The 16,369-nt window shown below is 38.4% G+C and overlaps 2 protein-coding genes across 3 annotated transcripts in view; one reads left to right on the top strand and one right to left on the bottom strand.

Moving 5' to 3' along the window:
* The window catches only part of SEC24D (SEC24 homolog D, COPII component), a 232,051-nt gene that overhangs the window by 69,703 nt on the left and 145,979 nt on the right, over window positions 1-16,369 (top strand). The window lies entirely within an intron of this gene.
* SYNPO2 (synaptopodin 2) overlaps window positions 1-16,369 on the bottom strand; it is a 98,996-nt gene that overhangs the window by 9,747 nt on the left and 72,880 nt on the right. Inside the window, exon 4 of one of the 2 annotated variants that reach the window (XM_009936484.2) lies at window positions 12,399-14,578. In XM_009936484.2, coding sequence (XP_009934786.2) covers window positions 12,399-14,578 — 2,180 coding nt within the window. Of the gene's footprint in view, window positions 1-10,405; window positions 14,579-16,369 lie in introns of those variants that run through there. The other variant, XM_075420894.1, reaches the window with a different exon arrangement.

Genomic DNA, 16,369 nt, shown 5'->3' with positions numbered 1-16,369 from the left:
CCAGCCATAGTGATACTTTCTATTATTTTCCCTTCATATTTAATTCTTGGAGATACATCTTTTGACAAGCAACTGCTAAAAAGAATGCACAAACTCCAGATCGTAAGTGAGACAGTGGGAAATATGAAGTACAAATAGAGAATAATTATTCTTCCCTCTGTCTCCCTTAAGCTACAAGAAGATTATAAAAAGAGGGATAGAGATTTTCCATTCTTCTTCCCAGAAAATAAGAGAAAAAAGAGTGGTATGCTACCAGAATTATTACATTATCACATACTGTTTTACTGTAATCTTGTTGTAAAACATTCTTTGTAATACCATACCAGCTCTCGAAGTATATGCTGCAAAACAAACCAGAACACTGTACAGTGATTAATTTGCTCTTTTCCATTGCCTTATGTGAATGTTTTCAGAGGGAAAGATCTTTTCTACAATAGTTATTGAAGGGAAAGTGATTCTTGGGTGTCAAGAGGAAAGGCAGTTCTGAACTGTCCATTGCAATCATAGAATCCTAACAACAGCCGCTGACTGCTCAGGTATTTATGCAAACAGATTAAACTTTAGGTTTAGGTTAACATTCATTTTAAAAATGCTAACTATTTATAAACTGGTTAATGAAGCAAACATTTATTGTACCACAAGCATCTTTGATGTTTATCAGCTGTGTATTATTATAAGTAAAAACAAATGTAATATTACTTCCAAAGGAAACCATTTCAGTATATAAGTAAATGGATGTAAACACAATACTTATAGAAGGTGAGTGCACGTATAGATCTGTTTAATGTAAGTTGAAGGAGTGTGAATGTCTACCTTTGATTCAATAACATCTGTATCAATGGTCCAGAAAAATCAGTTATTTGGAATTTACTTCTATTTCAAATTTCTTGATACTTATGAAAAGCTGAGACAAAAAGAGCAATACTTAGTTTCATAAAATAGTGCCAATTTTAAAGGCAAGAGTCAGAAAGATATTTTTCATTTTATAGACCAAATGGGAGTGCATAATACTACTTAGTGAAAGGATTTCACAATAACTGTTTTTCTGTCTCAAGTGGCACATCTCCTTAATAAGTGAAAATTATTCCTATGTTTACATGCGGAAACTGCCTTTTCACCAGTTAGGGAGACAGATACTAAATTTAAAAAAAATGCCAAGAGTTCTATTTTCAAAAGCAGGTTGGACTCTTAACAGTGAAACTCTCTGCAACATAGACTCCCACCTGATTAAGTCACTTCAAAAAAAGTTGACCTAGGTGTCTAAGTCATTAATGTAGTTTTATTTTTATGTGTTCAGTATAGTCCTGGTCCTTAATCCCATATCAAAGCATGTTCAAATCTGAGTTAACATTAGCACCTGGCTAATGTTTATGAGGAAGTAGATAAAACAGTTGTACTGTCTCAAAAAATGAGTATGTCTTTAGAAGACCAAAGCAATGCATTTCGCATTTTGCTTTCTATGGGCTTGTAATGCCTGCTGCAGTTACAGACCAAATCACTGAGAAAATGATAGGACAAAATAAGTAATACTTGAAATTTATGTCTTTAATTCTTTCCCTCTTTCCATTTTTTTAAATACGAACCAAGCACTTCAGATTTTTAAACTGACCTGCATATAGAAGTGACACATACTGTTAATATTATTATAGCTTTTTTCATGCAAAAAGGTTTACAATTTAACTTTATGTAATGAAAACATAATTTCTCTCTGAAATGCTGCCAGCTCTGGAGTAAATGCTACAGCTATTTTAAAATCTGAATACAAAAAATTTTGAAATAAATGGAAAAATCATATTTATTAGAAACTCTGGAAATAATTTATAGCAGGCTAAAACTGGAATGCAGCATTTTGGTTAATGGGGATGCTAATGGCTGGAGAGGCAGGGAATCTTACCTAACAACTAAATCCTTGTCAGTGGCTGTACTGAGAATGGAAATAGATTAGAATCACATAGTTAACATCTGATCCTAACTTCCTCAAAGCTGTCTTGTCAGGGCTTGCTTTCAAAAATTTGTAGGGAATTTAAGAACTGGAACCTAATTTATTCTAAGTTTAGAATCTCTATAACTGTGGTATTATTTCAGGTGAGAATAATCTTGTTTTTGTCGTTAGTATACAAGCTAATGAAACACTCACATAAGCTTTGTGACAAATTCTATTTTGACAGTAAAGTCCTTTTTAGTTGTCAAGTAATGCCAGAAGAGAAAATTAAGGTATCAGAATTACACCTTCACTACTGCAAAATGTCTGTGTGGAAAATAAACATAAGAGTGCTGCTAACCTGTCATAAATTAGTTATTCAGTTAGCTCAGTTTGCACTAAATGAAATAATATTGGTGCTTTCCATTATCATGTAATCTTTATCCATATATGATTATTAAAATACAATACAATTATGCCTATAAAAAGCAAATGGCTGAAACTTTTTTGGCCATAGGCATGGTAGCTTTCCTTGGAATAGACAGTTCATTTCTTGTAAGGAAGAGTATTTGCTGCCACCTTCTGGACTTTTGTATTGCACAGCCTAAAGGAAGATCAGAAAATGAAACCTTTTGAATGAACATTTGAAAAAGAATTGCAAAGTTAGTTCTAGTTTCTGACCTTGCTATTTCGTACAAACCATGACAGGATTTTAAGTTAATATAAAGTAAAGGCTAGTAATATTTTTTTTTTTAAATCGAAGAAAATAAATATTAATTATATTGTAATACTTCAGGGTGTTGGCACTATTGTTTCCGAATATATCCAAACTAAAAGATAAATAATCCAGTTCCTTATAATTTTGTTATCAAATCTTTCAAACTGAAATTTCCAGCCTTAGTTGTTTTTTTCTTTCTAATTTACTTCTTCCCAAATGATCCAACCATTTCAGGTGCCTATCAACCAAATGAAGCCATATAGTTCATCCATTTCAAAGAGTGAGAGCAGGGAAGAATACATATCAATGACAAAAAATTCTAGCATCGTTTTCCTTGGAAGTGGTACTGCTACATGCTTTAGAACTGGTTTGAGACTCATACTTGTATCTGAAGTGTCTCATATTTCCATGCGAACTTGCCTATGTATATTCAAGCTGAGCGCCGTATACAGGCTCAATAGGAGCACCTTGCTTTTTACAGCTAATTCTTGAGAAGTCTGTTAGCAGTGATAATATTCCATTAGGCAGGAGGATTTTATTCATTATTACAGGTCTAAGCTGCCATAGGCTGTGTTGTCTTTGGACACCACACAGGGGAACAAGAAGACTGTCCTTGTGCTTCCTCTGCCTGTCTAAACAGCAGGCTACCTGTACCCCACAGGCTGGAGAGGTCTCTGGGGTTCCCACAGCTCCCGCGCTGGCTGGACAGCTGAGTTTTCATTCACAAAACAATAGTGCGTGCAGGCGTATGGTGCGTACACATGTCTCTTCCCACCATCAGGTCTGGACCTGAGGCTGCACACTCACTGATCAGGACTGAGATGCACTGCAGAGCACAACTACCCCTTGACAGAGCCCAAGACATCCTGTCAGGCCTCAAAGGGGAGAAAGTCTGGCTTAAATACAAGGGAGCAAGTAGCAGGCTTTCAACAGGGTAGAAGAAACAGACAAGGGAAGGGCGGAGAAGAGACTGGACAAAGCAAAATCAGGATCTGGTAATACTCGATACAGAAGGAAAATATGTATTCAGTACTGGCTTGGAGAGTGATGAGAATAGGAACTGACAGCCAAGGATCCTGCGCTTGGATGAGAAGCTTAAGGAATGAAAAATTGACCTCTGTAGCTCACAATGAGGCTACGATGAGGAGACTGGGAAAAGAAAAAGATGAAGAAATGGGGCAAGGAAGGTACATTAGGGGAAAAGAACGTGTGCCCACTACTGTATATTTTCCTCCAGAGTTCCAAGGAAATTTCTTCCCCAGAGGGATGAAGGTTGTCCTTCCACAGTCTCTCTGCTGTCAGAAAAGACTGTGAAGCCCTGCTGAAAACCTGTGTCATCCTCCCAGTGCTGATTCACTGGTGTGATGTCAGCACGCGTTTGCTGCCAGTTCCTGTGGCAGCGTGATGGCAGTTGTCTGTGGCGATTCAAGCCATGCTGGAGGAACATGGCTACAGCATGCTACATGATAGTATTGTGGGTTTTGGTTTGTTGTTCTTAGAAAACCCTTGGGTGTTAAAACACACAAAACTACCTTGAAGCAACGCTAGTGAAGTTGGAAGGTCAAGTATTCAAAAGATAAGAATTGCAAGCATCATTGCCCAGTGCATATGCATTTTGATTAAGTGCCCCATCCAGTGCCGTTTCAGGGCTTCATTTAGGAAATATTAGGATTATATAGCAAAGGATTATATTGTGCAAAAGGTGCTTTCACTGGTTGGATTTCATAGCTGGTCATTGAGGATTCCCTGTCTGGGCTTCCACCTGGAGACCTGTGATTTGGTAGCACTCAGACTGATGTTAAGGATCACATACTTTGATACAGTAACTAGTCCGTATGCTGCTGGACTCTGAAAATGCTAAGTGTCTTCAACTGGACACCCAAGGCTACTGACTGTCCTAGTGTCAGTGCCGCATGCTTCACGCATTATTTACTCGTTTGTAGAATGCAATAGTGTAAAAATGAACTATGGCTTCTGAATGACTTGGATACTAATAGAAAATCTACAGGGAAATAATTCTGCATGAAGAGTACACTTTGAGGAGTGTACATTAAGTGAGGAATGGTGCTAAGCACAGAAGAATGTCAAAACAAAACAGTGAAGAGCTATTCATCAGATGAGCAGTACCATTCTGTGCCCTGAATTGAGTCTGGAGTCCCACAGAAAAAAATAGCAGATGATGACATGATTACAGATGTTTTTGTCACAGAGATACCCAGGATGGTTGGATTAACATTAATTCCAAGTGCCTCATTTTGCAATCTAAACACTAGCATTTAATATTGTTTTTTCATAATTACGTATACATAGGGTCAGGTGCTTGCTTCAGTACTGTTCCTGTAGCAGTACCAAGTCTGTCAAGTTTCTCTGCCAAAATACCTCTCTGAAAGTAATCGTAGGATGAGAAAAGTTTATCATTTTCTACATCTGAAATGCTCATAGCTGTGCAACAGAGTACAGTGCAGCTGCAGATTTATGTCAACATAAAAAGTTACGTTGCTGCCTCTCACTTTGTGTAGTCATTTGAATTTTTAATGGAATGCCATCATGAAATTTTTGTTCTCATTTGTCACATCACTGCACTTTCAGACATCAGCCATAGATGCAGCAAGGAAGTATGTTGAAACCTTTTCTGAAGAAAATTACAGCCCAGTTTGTTTCATAAAAGATATTCAGGTAGCATGGCTAGGACTGGCAGAAATATCTGCACATCTCTAAAACTGTTTACTTAACCAAAGAAAATCAAACTGCAGGCAGATTTTGAGGTTTTCTTGTCACCTGCTTAGGTTCCCCTTTTATGTTACAGGCTTGATGTGGAAAGTTGCCAAGACTCTAGAAAGAAAGTGTACCCAGACACCCATGCTTTGCTTTTGTTCACAGTAATAAAGCTGTGTACCAACAACAACCTGCACAGTGTAAGAAGCAGCATTCTCACAGATCAAAGAAAAAATCACTAACGGTTATTGACTTTTGTTTAAAAAAGGGAGTTTTTTCACAAAAACTTTCATTAAAGATTTAGAATATTTGTCCATAGATCACTACTGTATGGAAACTTTTGCTTCTCATACAAATGTACTGACTTCTTTGCTTTGCAATCAGGTAAAGCTCATACTGAAATCAATGAGCGCTATATGATCCATGTCACCCTTTGTAATCCAACATGTGTTACAGTGGTTGGGAGTCTACCTTATTTCTGCAATGTTCTTCCTTGTCTTCTGTTTGTTGTGCATTTCTTATATCTATTGTTTCAGATATAGACAGAAACATCAAGACAAACGCTCCATCTGTTCAACAGTTGTCTTTGCACCTGTTTAGAAATGACCTGGTTGCTTTCATAGAGGCTTATCTTTCGATTGCCTGGGATTATGAGGGGACTTTCTGTTTTAAAATGTCTGTCTTAAAGACAGAAAAAAGAATCAAGGATTCTTGTTTGAAAACACTTACTGTTATGCTGATTACCCCACGCAAGCAGCCTTCATCCAGACAGTCAATCTGTAAGCATGGTTAAGTAAGCTATTTTTCTCGTAGCTGAGTATCCTCAGTCTGAAGGAATATGCAGTTATAACACACTACCACGTAAGTTTGTGCAGGTTTCACATGCAATGAAATTGAAAACAGTTTGTCAAGATCACTACAAACAGGAATATATTTTTTCCTCTGAAAACTGCAAAGGATAACAGGAGACTTAATTAGCGTGCTACATAAAAAAAATTATTTGCCTGCCTTACTCAAGGAGGCAAATGTTAAAACCATGGAAATATCATCATATGGTTAGTCTTAGCTTGTAAAGGAAGAGTTCAAGTCTGCTTCTGTAGAGCTCCTTCCAACATAGTATTTCACTGAGCTTCAGGATTTTTCCTACTTTTTAAATCATTTTATAAAAATACCTAAAGTGCTTCCTGTAGTAAGCAACTGGCCTGAAAGGCACTTGTCAAACATGGCTCTGGAGTGATTCCAACTCCTCCCATAAGTAATCACATGCAAAGGTAATGTTTACTACAAAGTAAGAACAGTCGTCATGGGTAGTAGGGAGCTGTGACGGTGGCACCAAGTGTGCTATGCAGTTATCAGGCTCACATATTTTCCCAAGAAATCTGCCAGCAGTGAGTAATTCAGAGCTGCTGAATCCACAGGATTTTGAAGATCTGTCAAGTTTCTTCTTTGTATAACATTTCTATTTCAAGCTGAGTAGACTCCTTATAAAATAACATTACGCCAAGCTGTGTAATTAAGGTTTGCACTTGCCATGCCAAACTGCCAAAGCGATCAGTGGAATCCTGGGTGTTTGACTTCAGGCAAAGAAAGTTGCATCATGTTTTGTTAAAAAGGCAAGACTGGAAGAGTGGGTCTTTTTAGAACCAATCGTTTTTTATTCTTAAAGCTACAAAATCTGGGAAAGGATCCTGGGAAAAGAGAGGAGAAAGATTTTGCAAATTGTTAGTTGAGAAGAGTGCTGTCGTTTCACTGGTATTTCCCTACCTCATAGTGTACAGAGGATTCCTCGCAGAGATGCTGGAGCAGCAGAGCATGGTAAGGCTGGTCCTTTGTCGAGGTGTCGTTCTGGATACTTGACAAACAGTGCTCCTCCCAGGTCACATCATCTGGTGTCAAGTTCTCTTATAATTGCTTTTGTCAGAGCTCACCTTAGTACTTTCGAAAACTCTCGTGTATAGGAGCTATCTAGGAAGATATGTTTGTAGGTCTGCTGCCTCTCAGAGGAATAGTCTATTGATAGGGCCTGCTTTTTTGTAAAGCTCACTTTTTCCTTTTTGCTGGGTATTAGCATTTTGGTTCTTTCACAACATCTTTTTTTAAATAGTAGAGGAAAAATTCATGTCCAGTGCTGTGAGCACTCTGTCACCCAAGAATAATCTAGAAAATTTCAATGAAGGGCTGGAAATAGTCAGCCACCTCTATGCAGAATAATTAAAACACTTCTTGATGATTGTTTTCTGCTCTTGTACCTTCTGTATTTTGTGGTTCTCTGATAGGTATTTTGTCCGGTGCAGTCTCTGCTTTTTTTCCTGGAGTTGTCTCCCCGCCATTTGGTTCCCTCTAATCCTAGTAGTTTTTTCTCTCGAAATTGCTGCTCTGCTGCTTAGCACTTATTTTCCTATCTGAACCACACATCAGCCCCTTACTTCCTAATTTTTGGAGCCTGCCGATACTTCAACCTCTTAGTATTTTTTTACTTCAAACACAAATTTGTGTGAATTCTGAACATTCATTTTAGTGTGAACAATAACAGCACTCTGCCAAAAAAAAAAATCATTGCCACATGATTGCTGTGGTGACAGCAAAACGGGTCACTGCAATCTTAGGGCTGATTTTGTGTCTTGACTCATGAATGTCTCATATAAAATAAAATTAGGTGTACAAAATAAAATAAAATAAAACTAGGTATATAAAATTAGGGTCAGTGCAAGAAGACAAAATTTAACTGAAACCTCCTTTTGATGGCTGATTTTAAATGGCATTGGCTTGATCTCAAAGTGAATTGTGCTTTTGGAACCACGCAGCTTATTGTCACTGGATGTTGTCATATGTCTTAGGACACTGGCGAAATTATTTCTTCCATAAGAGAGCAGAAAGCAAAAGAATGAGGCTTACTTGTAAGAGATGGTAATGTTTACTCTGTGAATGTTCCTACAGAAAAAATATCATTTAAATATCTTTCTGTTTGCTTCATCATATGTTATCTTTTGCTGAGCAGGAACATGGTAAGAGTGGTTCCCTCAGAGAAAGGGGGAGAAATTAAGCAGTTCTTCATTCAAGAACTAAATTTTGTGTTTTATTTTTGCAACAGATATTTTAACTCATTGTCTACTCATCTCCAAAATGAAACTTTTCAATTCAGCTTTTATAACAAGAGGTTTATAACTGAATCATAAATTGAGAGTATATAAACCCTTGATTGAGGTAGCTGTTTTTGTGAAAAGTCTGTCTAGTGTGTGAAATCCAGTATAATACCTCTGGTATGTGCTATAATTAAAGGTGCTAAAATTAACATAAAACACTTAAATTCCTCTTTTAATGTGAACGTACTGGAAGTATTGTTATTAGGGGTGGCCTAAAATACACTGTTAAATATGCTTAAATAGTAAACATAACAATTGCATCTTGGTAGCCTTGTTCTATTATATTAAATTAATTCTAATAGCTTTTTCAGAAAACCATGTACAAAAGTTCACTGCCCTCTCAAAGTGAAATTTCAGATGGCTCCTCTCTACACAAAACGTTCATTTTCTTGGCATTTCAACTGTGTTTGACATCGTCATTAGCTTTTAATTTGGACCCATGACAATGAACAGCTCAACTTTCCTTTAAATATCTGCTTCACAAGAGATTACATTTTAGATAAAATTGTTAGGCTAGTCTTGTGAAATATCAATAAGAATTACAGACTTACCTGATTAGTAAAAAGAGTCTTGAAGCCAAGTTGGATCCAAGCACTATGCATGTAGATCGATGTGTATACATGAAATTGAATTCCGAGTTGGGCTTTGAATGAGATTTTCAAAAGATTTTAGCTGAGTTAAGAGGACTAGTGTCACCTGGGACTAGTGTCACTGGGTTTTTGCTTTTGACTCTTATTGGTGCTTTAAAGAATCTTTCTGTCATTGCTATAGGCCATATGAAATACTTGTATTTGACTAACAGACTAAAAAATCCAAATGTGAACAAAATCCAAATTTTCAGCATAGATGCACTTGCTTTTCTTTTGGACAAAGTAAAGAGAAAATAGGCTAATAGCTATATTTTATATTGCTATCACAGAAGCTGACTTTTTGCTTATTGCTGTAAACATGCGTCTGTTTTAGTTGACCTTCTAAATGAATTTTTCAGTTGTGCTCAAAATGAAAGAGACAGCAAAATCATTTTAAAGATGACAATTATGCGTTTTTGTCTTTCAGGGGAATTTAGCTCTAGACAGATAACTCAGGAAACTGAAGTGTTGTGTTTTAGTCCACAGCTCTCCTCTACCTCCTATTTACTTGACTTCTGTCTTTCTGGAGAGCTGATTTCCTTTGGAGGAGAATATATCCCAGCTTTACCTCTTGTTTCTCCTGCTAATAATTAGAATAATAAAGCTTATTATTTCTTACTTGGAAAGTGGTATGCCATGTAAGTACATATAAACCTACAAGTTAGATTTCAGTAATTCACATATTTCACACAGGATACTCAGTAGGTGGTGATGAATTCCAAAAGTTCTTGACCTGAGCCTGACATGAGCTGACGGCTGTGCTGTGTGAGCTGCTCTGTCTTGTCAGTAGCCACATGCATCAGCATCAACACTTGTGGTAGAAGTACAAAACTGCTAAAAATCTCCTCATTAAGTAAATATTCTTGGAGTGGTACAAGTACAGAGGTGTGATTACAATTTACAGATGTATTTTACAGGAGGAGACTGTAAGTAAAAACATGTAAGGCAATATCAGGCTGACTGGATTTCTATGTATCTCTTTAGCAGCACTACTTATCTTTGGTAGGGTATCTTTATTCCAAGTAGATAATAATATCTTAAACTTCTACCTAAAAAAGTGTGTGTAACATCAGGTAAAACTTTTACTAGAGGGGAAGGAGGGAGGGAGGAAAGGGAAGGGGTAAGGAAAGGGTAAGGGGGAAAGGGAAGGGGAGGGAGGAGATTTCATATCAACAGGATAGTATAGAAAGTAGATTTATCTTAACACACTGTCAGTCTGTACCTGTAAGTGACCAAAAAAAACCAGCAACCAGACCAAAGAAAAAACCCCAAACAGGCAGAGAGGAAAGGGACAAGTTTAATGATGGAAGAAAAATACAGATATGACAGTGGAAAACAGAGAGAAGGGAGATCTCCAAAGGATTAAAATACTACTACTTTCAATTTCCGGGCAAATGCAGTGTAATTCTTTCGTGAGTTTTCCAAACTTTTTTTTTTCAAAATTTCACATCATTCTCCTGGATTTTAAGAGGGAGAAGGATCACTTGGCTATTTTCTTCTGATGCAGTCACTATCCTAATCCAAAATTTAAAGGGGAGAGTAGGATTTTGGAGGTCCAGAATTCAAAGGAGTGATTTTTATTGGCTTGATTAGGCTTTGATTCCAGTCTGCTTTCTACATGTACAAGCAAATTTATTCTTCTCAACTTTGATTGAAGTTTGAATTACCATCATGGGACCAAACTAAGGAGATTTTATTCATGATGGAGAATGTTTCGTTTATCAAAGTAGATGGTTCTAGTAAAACCCCTATGATATGAAAGATACATAATGTAGTCTATAGCTAGCTGAATGGTAGTTTAAATAAATATATCAACAGATTCTGCTACCTTTATTCACAGAGTGATGCTATAATCTTTAGCTTCACACTTGGGATAGGTTTTGATACATCAAACATCACCTTGTTTCAGACCTAGCACCACTGATGTTAACAGGACTGCTTACTGAAAACCATGCTAAACTATTCAAATAGAACGCCTTGATTTCAGCAAGACTGTCTATTCACTGCAGTATTATACAGTAGATTTCAAGACCACAGACTCTTTAAGAATTTTCTGCAGTAGCAGTATTTCAATCTTAGTCCCCAATACAACAAGTAAAAGGTGAAAGTATAAGATCAGAGTAAAAAGATTTAAAGTGGGAAGAAGCACTGTAAAGCCCCAAGTGAAAATAATAAAATGCGTGCGAGGCACCAATAGGAAGACATGGTCATATTTATGATTTCCTGGTAAGTGCTAATTTCTGTGGCATATACTACTCTGGCTGTGAGAGTGAGTACTCTTGAATATGTGTATCCCTTCAATTCTCAGTCATCATGCTTTCAGAAGAAACTATTGCATTAAATTGCAGCTGCAAAACCCAGCTCACCTCTTTGACTGTTCAATAATTTTGGTTTACTGGCTTCTGTCTTACTTGCTGGATTCAGGGCAATCTTTGGCTAAAAATATGTCTGCACTTGGGATGTCAAATTTTCCCCAAATGGGAAATCTTTAACAATTTTTCCAGCTGTCTATCCACCTCTTTTAGTCTTCAGAACGCTCCAGCATCTCTTATAGCACATTCTCTGTGAAATCACAGAGGCAATTCATGATTTTGGATCACAGCTGATCCACATAGCTTACAAACTAAGCCCCTGGCTGATCAATCAGATTCCTGTGGAAGGACCTTTGAGCCAGGACAGATTCTGACTGAATTCAGTGGGGCTCTGTGCAGGCCAAAGGTCTATCCAGTTGTATTCTGCTAGTGACCAGTCAGACTCTAATAGTGTATCTATTTTATGCTATGTTAGTAATACATATTACTATTAATATCACTTAATAAGGCACTTCTTTAAAAAACCCAAAAAAGTCCTCAAATCCCTAGGTTATTAGAACATAGTTGGGGAGGGGAGCAGAAAGAAAGCTCTTCTCTATTAATTGACATACCAGGAATATTGCTTACTGTTGTTTCTGTTGTAGTAGTCCTAAAGCAAAAACCTAGTGTCCTGCTTACTTAATACAATGGTATCTGTTCATTTCAGGATGTTATGTATATAAAGCATCTGATAATATGCATAAATGTGCTAAATTTTATATCTGTTTTGATTCCTTAAAAAAGTTCAAATATCTTGGACCCAGATTTGAGGTGATACATCTGACGTTATTAAGTAAGCTAAGGAATACTCTTGGCACTATTTCTGTGCCAGGTTACCACTGCAAAAAATTGATTGCAAGCAAAATGGACACTAGGTTTCAGCTATAAGGTTTACTCTTCAATAATTGATGGCTTCCACACCTGTGCAGTGACGCCAGCTTTCTTTGCTGAAAATTTTGGCCTTGGAGCAGTAAACAAAGAGGATGTGGTGGTTTCTGGCTTAGAAAATGCAGAGTAGCCTGTAGGTGAGTATGATTCATTTACTGGGATTGAGGCATTTGACTGGAACGAAGGTTGTGAACTGTAGGCTGGCACGGAGTACACTGAAGATGCCCGGACGTTAGTAGGAGAGCCAGCACTTGGTGGTCTGAAAGGTAGAGCTTGCTTTGAAGTGGACAACTTCGATGTCTGCTTAATTGTAAGGCTTTCCTTAGTACTAGGAGGTTGAAAGGTAAATAAAGATGCATCGAGTTGATAAGGCTGATGTTTCATAATATCCAAAGCATTAAGACTTTTCTTAGGTTTTCTTTTTGTATTTTTGGTAGCAGCAGTGGGCTTAGAGGAGGGCTTGGTAGCAGCAGCAGGATAAGATGGGCAGTGGATGGGATTGTATGCAACAGGTGGAGGTGCTCGGACATTAGATGAGTATTTCCAAGAAGCTGGTAAAGATGGAGTTGGAGATGAGGCTCGTGCCATGTTTGCCTGCACAGTCTCTGAATCTACCACATACTTCTCCATTCGAGAGTGCCTTCTGGCAAATAACTGTGCTCCTTTTCCACTCATATCTGGTGGCATCTCGAAAGGTGGCTTTGTTCCTCCAGCACTTGGTGTGACTGGTGTCTTGGTTATATGGTTTGGACTCGCCAGGGTTGCCTGAGGCCCTTTGAAAGGACCAGCTAGGTTGAGAGTACTTGGGGGATGGGCAGGAGAATGAGGATACTGTGGAGATTTGGGTGGTGCAGGGTATGCTGCCCGAGGTGAGGCTGGTGCTGGGAAAGAAGGAGCCTTGCTAGAAGCCACTGCTGAAGGTGACCAGACTGGTGAAACTGGAGTGCCAGCAGTAGGAGAGACCTTGAGTGAAGGCTTCGGAGCAACAGGAGGAGGGGCCTTTTGTTTAGATGCTTGAGTCTGCATGAAATTGCAAGCTTCTGCTCCCAAACTGAGGTAGTCTTCTTCAGGTCCTGACTCAAAACCAGCTCCAGTACCTTTTTTGCCCTCTGTATTGTGTAGAAGGGACAACAGGGCAGGATTAGGACTCACTTTGGGTGTTTCTCTGAAAGTGAACATAGGTTTTGAAGTGCTTCGTCTCTTTGCCTCTTGCAGTATCCCAGTTCTTTTGGCTGGCACCGCAATCCTTTCATCTCTGGATGCTATGTGTTCTGTTGGCTCGGTGGGTGACCACACAGTTGGGGCAGCTCTGCTGGCTACAGGAGCTGAAACAGGTCTGTATAAAGCCTCAGGTGGCGGGCTAATAGAGCAGTAAGGAGGTGGTGCTGGTATATCTGAAAGAGGACTGGTGACATTTCTTGTAGGTGAAAATGGTGCAGCTGCTCGGTTCTGAACCCCGGAAGGGAAGGGTTTAGCTGTTTTATTCAAAGATGCTGCTTTTTGAGCTTCAGAGGACTGAAAAGAGAGGTTTGTGTGTGGTGCTAAGCCAAAGCCATTTTGTTGTACCACTTTGCTATGATTCTGGCTCATGTCTGTGTAGCTTTTGCTCACACAGGTCTGCTGTCTTGACATTTCTTCCTCTTTTGTTTGATAGACTGAAGAGCTTACTTTCTGGAAGTTCTCTGACACGGTGGCTTCCCTGCGTTCCTCTGTATGGAGTGTGCGTGCCTTCATCTCCTCTTGCTCAGCTGTAATCTGATCCATCCTCTGCCGTCTCTTGGCAAACATGAGGGCACCTTTACCTGTGCTCTCTGGAAGAGTCTGCATCTCGTCTCCACTTTTTGTCTTCTTTTCAACCTCAAGTAGACCACTGTCCCAGTCAAATGTCAAAATTTTACCGTCGTTGTCAATGTCAGAGAAGAAATCTTCATCTATTTCTGACTCGCTTGTTGCAAGCAAACTCACTTCAAAAGTGTTCTCTTTGTCCCCCTCTTCACCTTCACCTTCTTCACCCTCGTCTTCGTCACGTTCCAACTCCCCAGTACCGTAGCTAACTAAAGTATATTTCCTCGCCCTTTGACGACGCTTCTTGAACATCAACACCCCCTTCGAATTGGGATTGGGAGCTGCTGTCAGCAGCAATGCAATACTTTTACATTTAGATTTGGCTTCTTTGACCTGCTTCTCTGACAGACTCTCACTTCGCCGGAGCCCTGTGGACAGAATTGAAGTACACATTTAATTGCATGCAGCCCAACAAAATACGTGGAAACTGATAACAAATAGTTCTGCATTTATCTATACTGAAATTTACCCACTGTCCCCTTTCCCCATATTAAAATATTTATGTTCTTTTGCGTGGAGAGGTCATTATACTTACGCTTTTCCCACAATATCAACAGTGTCGTAAATTCCATACCCAGCAGTCCTCAGAGTCACACCCATGCAAGTTCAAAGGCTACATCACTTTCTTTAGAACTTTCTTCATTCAACAGGAACATTACATGTGTCTTTATTTCTAGTATTCTCGATTTTTATTTCCATAAGTAATCTCAGCAGCAACAGGCAGATGATATTTTCTCATTTATTCAGTTTCTGTGGTCTGGTATTTACCAAGTGTTTGACCATAGTTCCTAGGCTTACAGCAGATGTTCCCTGCCAGCCAGGCCCATGACTACTTAACATCTGAGACCAAATGAAACGGAGTGTATTCTGCCTGATGGAGGCAGCAGCTTCTGCCATTTACGTGTTTATTTTACTCACATGCATTACAAAATGTGTATAGTTGATAAAAGTCAGTATGCTTCTATGTATTGGCTATTTAAAAGCAAGTATGCATCCAAAAAGGCATGCAGAGAAACCATTAGCATTAACTTTCAGCCCCTGATAGATGATCAGCTGGTAGATGCACTGTACATCAGCATAACATGGAGCACGTGCCTTATGGGGCAATGCCAGTCAGGTGGTGTCCCTGTTTCTCAGCCTTGCTTATACTCTACCACCGCACCTCATGAGTGACAGCCTCGATAGCTTCTCCCTTTAAAAGGCTAGAATTTAAAGCTGTTGCTGCCCAAATCAATGGTCCCCTTCCACTTAATTTCAAAAGGAAAAAGTGTGCCTCTGATACATGAAACTAGAGCAATAAATAATTTAGTATCTTTTGCTAGCATAAATAAAGCAAACTCATAAAGAAAACCATGTGATGTGTTTGCTATTAATGATCCTTTTAGCCATGTCAGTAGATGGAGTCTGATACTTCTCCTATTAAAGACAATTGGAGTTTTGCCATTATGCTGGATGACAGCATGACTGAACTAATGGTTCTCACAAGAACCTATAAAAGATAAAAGAGCATAGCACCCGCACCAACAATTTGTAATACTTTACTGTGAGAGTAAAGTCACAAAATCTTTGGCTCAGTCCTTTGACAGTCCAAATGCTTACAATAGCCACTGAAGACATTTTCCAAAAGTATGGACATTAGTGTTAGAGTGCCCCTGCAAACTGAAAGCACATGAGTTCTACACTTTCAGATAAGTTACTTGCATCAACAGTAACTGTTTTTCTGGGAAGGGGATTCAGCAGGTACACATACAGTTCTGCAGAAAGCAAAAAAAATGAAACTTTTCATGTTGCTAGTGTATTTTTAATTAATTCATCTGGGTAGCTACTTAATTGATATTTTCAGTAGATGGCTGAAGAAATGTTACCTGTTCAGGTGAACATAATTTGATTACTACTTACAGAGAAAATTTATGCTAAACAGATCAAATACCTGCAATAACTGTTCTTGTCTAGTTTAGACTTAAATGCTGCATTATAATTTCTAATTTTACAAAAAACATGCATAGTATTTGCTGCACAGATTATTCCCCTATTCGTAGCAATTGGTTTGTTCTAATGTGTAGATAGGTTTTTACAAATAATAATAATAATAATAATAATAATAATAAAAGCAAACATTTTTATAGATTAAATCCGTGGTTCCTAAGGATAATGACCTG

This window comes from Opisthocomus hoazin, chromosome 5 (assembly GCF_030867145.1).
Source record: "Opisthocomus hoazin isolate bOpiHoa1 chromosome 5, bOpiHoa1.hap1, whole genome shotgun sequence".
Taxonomy (NCBI): Eukaryota; Metazoa; Chordata; class Aves; order Opisthocomiformes; family Opisthocomidae; genus Opisthocomus; species Opisthocomus hoazin.
This window is presented reverse-complemented; position numbering and strand designations above follow the sequence as displayed.